The sequence below is a fragment of the Haemorhous mexicanus genome, chromosome 3 (genome assembly GCF_027477595.1).
Source record: "Haemorhous mexicanus isolate bHaeMex1 chromosome 3, bHaeMex1.pri, whole genome shotgun sequence".
NCBI lineage: Eukaryota > Metazoa > Chordata > Aves > Passeriformes > Fringillidae > Haemorhous > Haemorhous mexicanus.
Window position 1 is genome coordinate 19,244,775 of NC_082343.1, and position 12,133 is coordinate 19,256,907.

The 12,133-nt window shown below is 37.6% G+C and overlaps 1 protein-coding gene across 3 annotated transcripts in view; it reads right to left on the bottom strand.

Moving 5' to 3' along the window:
- The window catches only part of DISP1 (dispatched RND transporter family member 1), an 89,907-nt gene that overhangs the window by 21,326 nt on the left and 56,448 nt on the right, over positions 1 to 12,133 (bottom strand). For 2 of the 3 annotated variants that reach the window (XM_059840982.1, XM_059840981.1), the window contains exon 2: positions 9,920 to 10,456. In XM_059840982.1, coding sequence (XP_059696965.1) covers positions 9,920 to 10,456 — 537 coding nt within the window. Of the gene's footprint in view, positions 1 to 9,919; positions 10,457 to 12,133 lie in introns of those variants that run through there. The other variant, XM_059840984.1, reaches the window with a different exon arrangement.

Sequence of the window (12,133 nt, forward strand, 5' to 3'; positions counted from 1 at the left end):
TTCAGTTCCAACTGAGCATCTGCTCTATTTTCACAGCAAATAGGAGCATATAAGATTACCTTTCTGTGAAGAAAGCAACTGTAAGGAAGGTGTTAACAATAAAATCATTGTCTGACTGATTCTTCCTCTTACTGATTTAGATTCAGCATAGAAGTTTAAGCTTTACTGACCTACAGCATGCCCACTGGAAAAAACTCCATAGAGTGGGGCAAACCCTGTATCCTTAACTAAGCCAGCATTTCACTCACTCCCTTTCTGCTATAAAATCAATATTAAACTTTATTAACCTACTCTGCACAAGTAACAGGGAGTTTTGACACCTCTCATGGACAAAACTCTGGCTCATGCCAGAGTACAACAGGGAAATATGCTTCCATTAAGGCACCAGAGATGGAAATGATATTAACAAACTAGATGTATCTTCATTTGCAAGTTTAGTAACAGTACTGTGAGGAATGTCCTAAGAAGATGGGTTGAGGACTTTGGACTTGTCTAATTTGGAGAAAAGGAAGCTGAGCAGTGACCTCACTGCTCTCTACAGCTTCTTGAGGCAGGGAAGTAGAGAAGTGATCTCTTCTGCCTGGAATCCAGTGCTGGGACATGCAGGAATGGTTCAAAGCTGAGCCAGGGGACCTTTAGACTGGACATTTCTTTATCTAGAAGGTGGTCAAACACCTGACCAGATGGTCTTAGGAATGTGCTGATGTCCCAGTCCTGTCAGTGTTCAAGAGGCATTTGGACAATGCCCTTAACAAGATGCTTTAACTGGGTCAGCCCTGAATAGGTCAGGTGATCCTTGCAGGTCCCTCCCAACTGAAATAGTCTATTTTATTCTAACCCTGTATAAATCATTATATGCTAAAATTAAAACTTCTATAAATTTATAACATACAGAGGATTTGAAACAGAAATGATCCTCTTATAATTATCTCCAAGGCTGGGGGGATTGTTGGGTTTTTCCCCCCTCTCCTTTTCCTCACTGCTCTACAGGGATGGTATCCACATATAAGCCCAGGATTTACTGGCCAAGTCTTCAGTTTAAGGCTCCTTAGAAACCCATTTTTGCAATACTGACTTCTAATGTCTTTCCTCTTTCATCTTCAACAACTGACTAAGTATTATCAACCACTGGGAAAGCTGGCTCTTTATAGCATCTGCTTGGTTCACCTGTCTTGAAAAGGAATTAAATATCTTCTCTGTAGGAAAATCTGAGAGCATATGAAGGAGCCAAGTCACACACACTCCCCCAAACACTTTTTTTGTTTTCTTGTTTCCCTAAACTTTTCTCCAATGAGTGTAGCCACTTTTAAGCACTGCTCAAAAACTGTCAATAAGAAGATTGCCACCAAGCATACTTCAACTGGATTCTCCCTGCTTTAAATGGCAAAGTTTATACACAATTTAAAGTATACACTTCTTCAAAAGGTTTAATTGAAGCTATATATATATTCCTTAAACTTTTGAAACACTGAAGGCAAGACTACGTAGAGCACTGCCTGGCAAATTAAACAAACGTTCTGATCTATTAAAGAGAATTTTAAAAAAGATTAGTAAAATACCACCATGAATCATTATTTGAAAACAAGCCAACAGCTAATTTGGAGCAGACTAGTATTATATCAAGATCTTTCACAAGTCTAAAACCATTAGTCTTTTCTCTTTTCTTGGTAACTACAGTGAAATGAATAAATATGTTCTGGGATTTAAATGATGACTAGAATAGTTTTCAACATTTTTACTGGCAAGAAGTCCCTTCCTTAGAAATATTTCATTTCAAAGCTGTTTTTATTACACTTCCCAGTTGAATGGAGCAACACAAGGTCATGGCCACATCTTGGATTTCTCTGACAGAAAATTAACATGACTCAAGGAGTCACAACATACACAGAAGAAAACCCCCATCTCATGATACCACTGAGAATGAAAATGTCCAAGAGTGCCTATTTTTATGACGATGTCTCTCCACACAGGCTGAAGTACATGTTCCTGTAGATATTAAAGACTGACATTAAGCAGATGGAAGTTTGGTTCTGGAGTAGGGAGACTTGGAGTGTCATAAACCACACTTCAACTGATACATGCTTCAGTCTTCCTTTCTGTGCAGATATAAGACTTTGTGATTGTAAGTTACCAGGGAGTTCAGTTTTGCTCTCAGAAAACCTTCTTCAACCAGAGAGCCTTTCTAAAGATAGACTAAAGCACTTAAAATTTCTCCAGATTATTCATCTAACAACAGGGACAAACAACAGTTTTTACCTTTCCGCACATTCAATCTCTTGCAGCAAATGAAAATACTGTTACTTCAGATCTTTGTTCTAAATTTAGTCAAATATTTCTCTTCAGTGTTGAACTCCTGTTCCAATATCTGTGAATTTAGTCATTTAGAATGCTGTAACTTTTAAGTGATATAAAACAAATGTCTATTCAACATAATTAATATATTTAAAAGGATTTAAATATATAATTGCACAAAGAAGGCTCTCTAGCTTTTGCTAGTGCTAATGAAAACTTGTACAAATATAATGCAACATTATCTTCTGGATCTCCTGACATGAAATTTGTTTTGTATGCTCAGTAACAAGCAAGCAAAAAAAAAAAAAAAAAAAGGAAATATTTACTGAACATTTAAGTAGCTAAATACATCCAGTATTGCAGCTAAAACCCCAAAAAAGCGCTCTAGGATTGAACAGACTATAAAACAGATGTAACATAATCAATGTTCAGCAAAATGTTTGCAAAAGTTCATCCCTTTGACAGAACAAACTAAACATCCTACAAATAGAAATGTAACATAAGACTTTTGAGGAAAGGCATCCTATCAACATGCTAGAAAATATGGGAGAAGTGGCAGAAGTGATTCAAATCAGCTTTTCCAGTCCAGAACATAAATCTATGATTTTACTAGAAAAGAACTAAAACACAACCTAATATGCCAATAGTGAGACTAAGCTATCTGAAATATCAGCAGGATTTCTAGCTGTAACTTCACTTACCGCCACTGATCTGTCAGTGGTTCCATCTCAATTCTATTTTGCATTGATAGTCCAGTTTTTAAGAGATTTCTTTATTTAGTAGAATCTCACTGCAATTTTTGTGTAGCAAAATCGATGCCAAATTGCTCAGGTATCCTCTGTATTTCCCTCTGGCACTGTGTTTAGGGGTTTTGTTTTGTTTTGCTATTCTAGCACCACTGACCAATTAAAAGCGTGGACATCTATTATTATTCACTAGGAGATGAAGACGACGCTGAAATTATCAGAGAGGATGAACAAGTGATTTTAGAAAGAGTTAGAGACAGAAACAATGATGGTAACTCATAAAGAGCTTTCTGAAGGTGATGTTGATAATTTTGCACTTTCCCCCATAAAAGGAAGACTCAAAATTTTTATGAAGGAATATGCAAATCTTTCAAAACCCATCTCTTAAAGGGTGATGAAAATCAGGTCATTGGCCATGCATAGTTTAGACTGTTGTTCTTTGTTGTCTGGTGTTATCCACACTTGAACTTTACTACAACCTCATTCTAAATTAAAAGTATGTGAAAACAACCATACATCATCAAAATATTCCAACAAGCTGACATAATTTTGGATGTTGTGGGTTTTTTCTAAGTGTACATAAATGCTCAGTTTTAAAAGTCATCTCAAACCCCACACCAATTAGTCCTTTTCCAGAACAAGCACAGCTGATGCTGGTTTTCCAGTCAATTTGGTACAAAAGAAAGGAGCCATGCTTTTTTATGGTTTCCCTCCCATAAAGCTGAGTTTCCCGCAGCTTTTCATCTTCTAAGGAGAGCAGTTCAAAGGCCCAGCAGATTGCTAGTTATGAGTGAGCTCCTCTGTTGTTCAGGGAAAGGTGAGGGATACAGGGCACAGGAGATTCATCACAGGACCTGAATTCCCTAAGGAGCAGAACCTACACAGCAAAATACAGCCAGGCTGGTCTCCAGCTGCACTCAGACCAAAGCACCAAGCACCACATTCCTATGGCAAAATTGCTGGATTCCAAACAACCTAAAGTCTAGACCAACACTAATGTTTAATTAGTACAATTCCAAAGCCTCTAAAAATCCCCTGGAGAGCCCAGAATGACATTGGTTTCTTAAAATGCATTTAATACTTTCTTAGCCATGCTATTTTTAATTTGGTCAGCCACCAAATTATAAACGGCATTTTAATTTGCATTCTGGTATCTATGTGTCAGCTCTTTGCTTTCAGTTACAGAAAGTGCAGCAAGTTGTTTGCACTGCCAACAATGCATGATATTTAACATGGGAAGAGTAAATGAATTAATAAAACCAGAATAAAACTCTTAAGGTATCACACTCAGAGATCATGCAAGACTAAAATAAAAATGTGTGAAAAAGAAGAAGCACAGCTCAAATTAACTGACATGAAAAATTATTTCAAAGAAAGAAAAAAAACCCAGTTCATTTGGTCACAGGGAAAATCTACTTTTCCACACATGCTCAACAGAGAATCCCACATTTGGACTCGGATGCATGAGATGGCTTCACATTTCTTTTTTCTCAACTACATCAAAATCCCAAGTATGCCATTGGGTTGTTAATGCTTCATAATAAGGAGAACTCCTATTCTGGCATAGAAAAAATGGCTTAAATGAGAACAGAGCCAGAATTTGTATTTCAGGAACTCCTGATCTATAACATGAACCAAAATATTTCTAACACCCTGAACTATGAATGAAATGATGGTCACAGCTTTTGCTTTTTAGTTGCTAAACGCTGATAAAACATTTCAGAAATCCCACTTCCAGAAATCTAACCTAAAGGTTTCTTCTTAAAAATTCCTATTTTAATCTTCTTAGGGGAAGGCAGAAAGGCTCCTTTATTAATTTTTAAATCATTATATGCAAATGTATTTTGTACAAAAGACATTAGTATACGATTAAAATAAAAAGTAAAAACTAAAATATCTTTTAATGCATCAAATAAAGCAGAAGCTAATATCTTTCAAAATAGGATAGGTTGTTAAAAAAGCTCAGTGGAAAAATTTTTGTGAACAGTTCATGTTGCTGAAATGAGGCTATTTGAAAATATTTTATACATATGTATATGCAAAATCAGCTCTGCAAGCCATGCAGAATGTACTAGATAACCATGATACTTTTCCTGGAATCAAGCAGGGAAGTGTTTCATAACAAAGTCTCATTATTAAGATTGGCATTTAACAAATATTCCCTTGCTTTTTGAAAAAACAGGAGATTTTATTTTTTTTCTGGTTCTAATATTTATGCCAAATAACTAGAAGGAAAAATCTAAAATGGGTAAGAGGCAGCTGTAGTGCTCTATCCTCACTTCACAGCTTTTTCATTTCTACAGAGCTTTGTTTTAAAGTATTAAATGAAGTGTAAGTATTCACTCATGTCTGCAGTACTGTTTGAAACAGTGTGCAGTACAGAACGCTGAGACACCGCAAAACCCAGAGTCCCAGAACCATCACATAAATCTGCAATGCTAAAACACTCCAAAAGAGGTTTAAACTGAACTGAAAGCAAGATGTACAATACGTCTGGATGCTTTACCAGTTTCCTGACGTTGTCTTTTGGCTTTTTTGGAATATAAACTGGTCTAACAAGCAAAAGCTTTGAATCCAGCAATTTAAACTAACTAAGCTTTGGGAGCTAAAACCTCCAAAGTAGGCTGGCGGGGGATGAGGAGTAACTCTTAAATTTTATCCAAAGTAAGGATTCTATGAGGCTTTAAATAGATTTTATTTTCCTGTTCCAGCTTGAGATGATTGCATGATCATGGGGAGATCATCCCATATATTCTTTCAGCTTGTTTTTTTTTTTTACCACAGATAATTCAGATGCTTTTCAGAACAGTTTTCTTTACTTGTCTGCTTTAGTCAAAAGCATCAACAGTTTAGTTTAAAAAGTAAATAACAGTGGGTGACACAAAGCAGGTTCACCCTGAGCCAAGAATGCTTGTATGAATTTATTGGTTTGATACTGTGAAAGTGCAAGCACTGCACACACTGTCTGTCTGGAGCATTTTCCTTAGCAGCAGCACCAGCAGTACCTTCACAGCTCCCTGACCTCTTCTGCCCTACCTTTTATCTCTGAGTCCACAGACCTAAGCTTTCTAAATTTTATCACCAGAGAGATTCCAGCAGAGTTGACATCAAGATTAACAAGCACACAGGTAGCTTTTAACTGGTGTTTTCCTACTAAAAACTTCCCATACATGTCTGAAGGAAGCAATCCAATTTGGCACCAGAGATACCACCACTGTTATTCCATGCCTTCCTCAATCCTGAGACAACTTCCTAAATGATCTCCACACATCCTTCCTCTGCCACTCCTATTCACATGCATACATTCCTATATGAAGAAGAGGTTTTGAAAAACACCGGGAAATATTTTAAGAGTTTTTTTGCTTTTTAAAAATTGTAGTGTATAGTTCTTCTAGAGAACTATGCAACTGTTCACTATTTATTTTATCCTCCTTTCATCCCACTAAGCATGCTACTGGCCTGCACATTTTTTGCTTTTCCCTAGGGACTCCAAACTCAGTGCTTCCAGTCATTATGGATCAGTCTTCATGCTTCTTTCACAGTCTTACTTGGCTGGTTTTCCCCATTTCTACCCACCCTGATGAAGGCTGCTGATGACTACAGAAGCAGCAGCAAAGGGGGGGGCAGTAACTCATATCTTCCAGGGTGTCTAAGCCCCCAGGTTTCTTGAGATACGTAAGTGCATTCCAACAAAAACGGATACTTCAGCATGAGCTCCCCGAAGGGGCAGGGTAGGGGAACAAAAAAAACCCATCCAACAGTACTGAAGAGAATGAAATGTGTCATGCTCGTACACAGGTAAATTTAGAAATGGCTAGAGCAAATCAAACCCCAAGATAACTGCATTGTCATATGGAGAGATGGCTAGAATTTCCTAGGGAGTGTTTGTGCGGTCAAGATATTATGGCCACTGAAAAAAAGAAGTATGAACCAGTTTACATGAGCTACTTCTTAAATATGTGCACAAAACACCACAAGAAACTTTACTCAAGATCTTCCAACCTCAGAAAAACATACAAAAATCATCAGAATCATTACAACCAAATGTTGACTGCTTTTACCTATTTTTACAATATAATTTTTTACCACAATCATGCTGCAAAACACCAAACCACTCAAAATATTTCTTTTTATGCTACAGAATGTTTTTATCAACCTAAAAAAATTAACAGTTGTCCGGACTCTCAAGATGCAGTGGATAGATGATGTTTCCATGTAATTTAGTTAAACTTCAAAGCTGAACCCTCTACAAATTTCCAGATACAGCCAGCTCTAAGAGGATAGGAAAAGTGTGGCATTATTTCAATCTGCCTTTACTCACTCCAATCTGCAATGATATACCAGAGCCACATTCCTTTAATATTCGGTCACTGACAAATGTCAAGCCTTGGGCTTCAAAACCTGACAAAGCCTGTTGTGCTGAAACAATTGGTTACCTGCCCAGAGCCATAAGCATCAGTGATACAGTTTGTAAAGAGTGTTCACTGTCCTCTATCTAATCACAACTTTCCCCCCTCTTAAAATTATAACAATATTTGAATGCATTTTTTTAAAAAAGAAAGAAGCTAAATTAGGTGTAGTTTGACTACATACTGAATTTAACTAATGTATTGTATGAGAACCTGCATTTTAAATAATCCTGTTAAAACATGCACATTTCATAAAGCTGGATGATTTCCAATGAACCTTGTAATAAAATACCTGGAGAAGAAGCTGCTGTGCAGATTATAAACTCAAACTGCAATAAAATTAAGAGTGTGGAACAATACCACATTGAACTATCACACACCTAAGTGTTACTCTTCTGTTTACAGGAAGTGACCCAAACACATAAAAAATAAATACACATTTATCACCTCTCCTTTTTAGCAGTGCCAAGGAGCTACAAATGAGGCAGTCTGCTTCCTCCTCAGTGCACAGCCATCCACCTGCAAGGCTGCATCCAGTTGCTCCCAGTTTTTACCATCTCCCAACATGTCTACATTGACAGTGGCCTCCCAGGGTGATAACTTCACAATGTGATGACAGACTATTGTATTTAGACACACCTTCCTGAGTATGAAGAGAGAAGAGAAGTCTTTGGTTCCATGCTAAGTGATAGTTACATCAGTATACACTGTCCATTAATGCAGCCATGGGCAGTTTACAGAGTGAAAATTCATGGAAGCAGTACAGTAATCATTTGATAGGGATATGCAGGGTATGCTAACAGATAGAGCTGGTTAAATAAGTGTAAGTGCTTTAAAGGTTGGATTGCATCTTTGTTTTGACTGCTAGCAGTAAGACAAACCATTTATCATAAATCATTATTCATAATTCCTGTACATTTTTGTAGAAGGGTATGGTATGGCAAGGAAGATGAAAAACCAGTGTCTTGGCTCAAGAGCCCAAAATCAGAGCAGTTCAAACAGTTTTTGTATCTGTGAAGCGTGACGGAAAACATTATTTTATCATATACAGAAGAAATTTTCACTGGCTTTATTTCTAGACTAAAACCAGAAACCCAGACTATGGATGGCATTTGTTCCCTTCCTCATGACTATGGAATACAGATGAAGTTTAACAACCCTGATACACAGGGAGAAAAACAGTGAAATCAGTGCAACCATTCTGACAGTTTGAAAAGTATGACTGATCCTACAATAGTTCAACTTCCTGCATACCTTTGCATACAAAATTATACAACATCTTTGCTTGACATTTAAACTAGAATGGGGTGGAAAATAATCTTTGATTATAAGCAGTTTTGACAACTAAGATTTTTTCCATTTGTAAGTGGAATAACTGGCAGGAGAAAGCTGATTTGCGCTCTGTATTATCATCTATTTTTCATCTGCTTTTATCTTAGGTGAAAAAAGCTTTATTCACTTTGAGCTTTTCCACATGTTTTTCCCAGTCTGATATTTTTAGGAGTTTAAAATTAGCTCATATATTTCATCAAGACAAAATCATTGTAACTGACTGAGAAACACTTACAGCTCCAAGTTCTTGAATAAGGGTGCAGATGTTGGAGAACAGGGAGAAGGGTAGTTTTAATGCTCCCATGAAAATCCACCCCTTTTAGCCCAACTGCAACTCAGAAAAAAAAAAAAACCTTGCTTAAAAGCTTCAAAGTGTCTCCCTTCAATGGGAATTTGCTTTTCAGAAATTGCCTCTTAGATTGGCTTATTTTGCCTAGGACCAGGAGGCTGTAGAAGATTTTTCTTGTGTTTGTTGCTCCAAGAAGCTCTGGAACTCTGAAGCAACATATATAAAGAGGCAGGTTCTTATGAAATAGAGAACAGAAAGGACTAAAACCTGGAACAATCCCAAATTTCTCAATCCGAGCACAATTTTGAAGTTTAGCAGATAACCTACACTAAAAAGACATGAGGGCAACCCAATGAACCAGCTGACCTGGCAAAGAAAAAACACTCTGTACATTTGAGAAAAGAATTGTTGAAAATATTTTTTAATGCACCTTTTTAAGGAAATATGTATTTTGATTGGACTGTGCAGACATACCAGATCTTTCAGTGTATTCTTAGCTATCTCTATACTGGACTGTTTTACACAATAGAGGTGTACCCTGTGTCTTCTAAAAGAACTTATGGACTTCCAAACAATCCCCAAGAAGAAAAAAAAAAAACAACTGTTTTTTTTCTTCCAAGAAAGAACTGTTTCACTTCAGGTATATTCATGGAGCCCAGTAAAACAAATCTCCTGACTTGTTTTCTCCTGGAAATAATGACTTGGTAATGCATTGAAAATTGATCTGTAAAATCACTGGAAAAGAAATTTGGTTCATCTTCCTTTCAGATCTTCTACTTCTGTAAGAAAACAAAACAGTTCAGGGAAAGATTATCCATGCTGAGTACTAAGAAATAATGTAACCTGCTTACCTTGCCCTGGCTATGTGTTGCCGCACAGGCTGATGCTGGAAATGGTCAGGCCACTGATGGTGAAGGCAGAAGGATGGGGAGGGCTGAAGACAGCAGGCAGGCTGATAGACAGGGGTGTGTTTTTGGCAAATAGAGGCTGAGTACTCACTGTGTGGCTGCATACAGCATGAGGTCATAGGAGATGGTGCTGAGCTGCCCACCACTGAATGACATTCTTGCTTGCTATTATGGCTACTTAAAGAATTATGGTATGGACAAGGATGGCAGCATTGCGACAACATCTGCTGGGTTCTTTGGTTGTCTAAAGGCAGAAAGGATGGTTTGACTGTACCATTTAGTTGCAGGCAGCCATTTGGACTTGGTTTTGTTCTTGGTGTTTCCTTGGATGGCAGCTGTTGGACAGTGATGTCTCTGTCATTCGCTGCAACAACCCCTGGGCCAGCAGCATTTGACAAGATGCTGCCATTGCTCAGGACCACAGAGTCACTGGTGTTGCTCATAGCCATGCTCCAAGTTCTCAATGGACACGTGATGTTCCTGAAGAAACACATAAAGCATAGTTTAGAGAGCTGCAGTGTTTACAGATGCTCAAAAATAACTTTAAATTAACATGAGTAAAACTCTGCTCTGAGCTTCACCTTTTGCAACACAGCGAAAACAGGGAAAGGAGCCATGCACACTGCCAGGAATGTTTTAAAGTACTTAAATTTGTTCAACAAAATCTTAAGAGGGAAGTTACGTCAATTTTCAGTGATTACACCAAGCTATAAGTCAAATGAATAGAGATTTGTCAGTGTCTGTGTCACAGCTAACTAGTAATGGCTGACATGCACAGAGCAAGATCATTGTGCACAAAACTAAGCTATAGCCACTATTTATAAAAACAGATTTTGGTATAAACAATGTCACCATCCACACCTTGCACTGCAATTTACCCGTGTGCTTTGAAAAACTGCAGGAGATATGCCCACACTATAGAGATTATTTAATAACCAATAATGGGCTGGTTTCAGTAACCTCCTTTCCAATTTCTCTTAAAAACGAGGCATATTCAAGTTTATAAAGAAATTTTGAAAAGCCTTATTTGAATAAATCAAGCCATTTCAGCAGACATATCAAATTTTCTGAATAGTAGACTAGATCCTTAGCAGAAGCTCAAAATGAACTGTTATGAATACTTAAAAGATAGAATATAACCACATGTTTTTCCCAAGTTGACAAAAAAGTAATCCCAGGATTGAATTACTGTTGATTGAGAACCTCTCGCTTCTCAGTGACATGCAACATGTACTCTAAAGGCAGGGCATAACGTAACATGTTGTAAATAAAGGATATTAAAAGATTTTCTCCTAAGGTTTTTCAGGCAATATGTAGGTAAATGAGAACTATTAACATTGTAGATGTGACCACAGCTCAAGATCAAAACTTGTGTGAGGTGCTTACAGCAGCCAATTTCTCCCATCTTAAATACAACTTTCTTTTAATAAGATAAAAAGGTAAATTGGAGGTCATTACTTTGATAAATAACATGAAAGGTCAAACACCACACTCAGGTAAGAGTTTGCTTTCAATTTACATGACCCTGGGGGAGGGAGGAGGAAAAAGAACATGAAAAACACAGTAGTTATGTGCTACTCAGAAAAATCGATCAACACTTGCAGAAAAAACAGAATCAGTTAATTACAACTGCTTTGACTTTTTAATACCAAATTTAATTAACATCATTGTAAGTCCAAATTGCAAGGCTTGCATTACAGACACAAACTTTGCGGGGAGACACAACATACACAGATTAAGGCAGAACAGCAAGGAAGTTTTTAACTCATTTTCTTCCCTGATACCTTCGCTGAATGCTCAGAGAGCTAAGCCTGCCCAGCCAGCTGAGCTATTTAATTGCCTGAATGCTAATTCTGAGCAAAGTGCTTTGCAGACTGGAATGCTCCCCCTTGCAGTCCCCTGCGTAGCATCTCCCTGAGACAGACCTAAATCCTCCACTTCTGAAACAAAAATTAATCCTCTGCTGTTTGTTCTAGATCATGTGCAGAACCAGATGCCCTTGGAAATCACTTTCATTTAGATACCCACTCAGAACAGGAGAATATGCTGCTTGACAAGCAGATTTTTCCAGCCTTCAATTCCACACATTCCTGCTGGGTACCCTCTCCCCTGGCCCAGGGAAGTCAAGCCCAAGGAGGACTTTCTGCTGAGCACAGA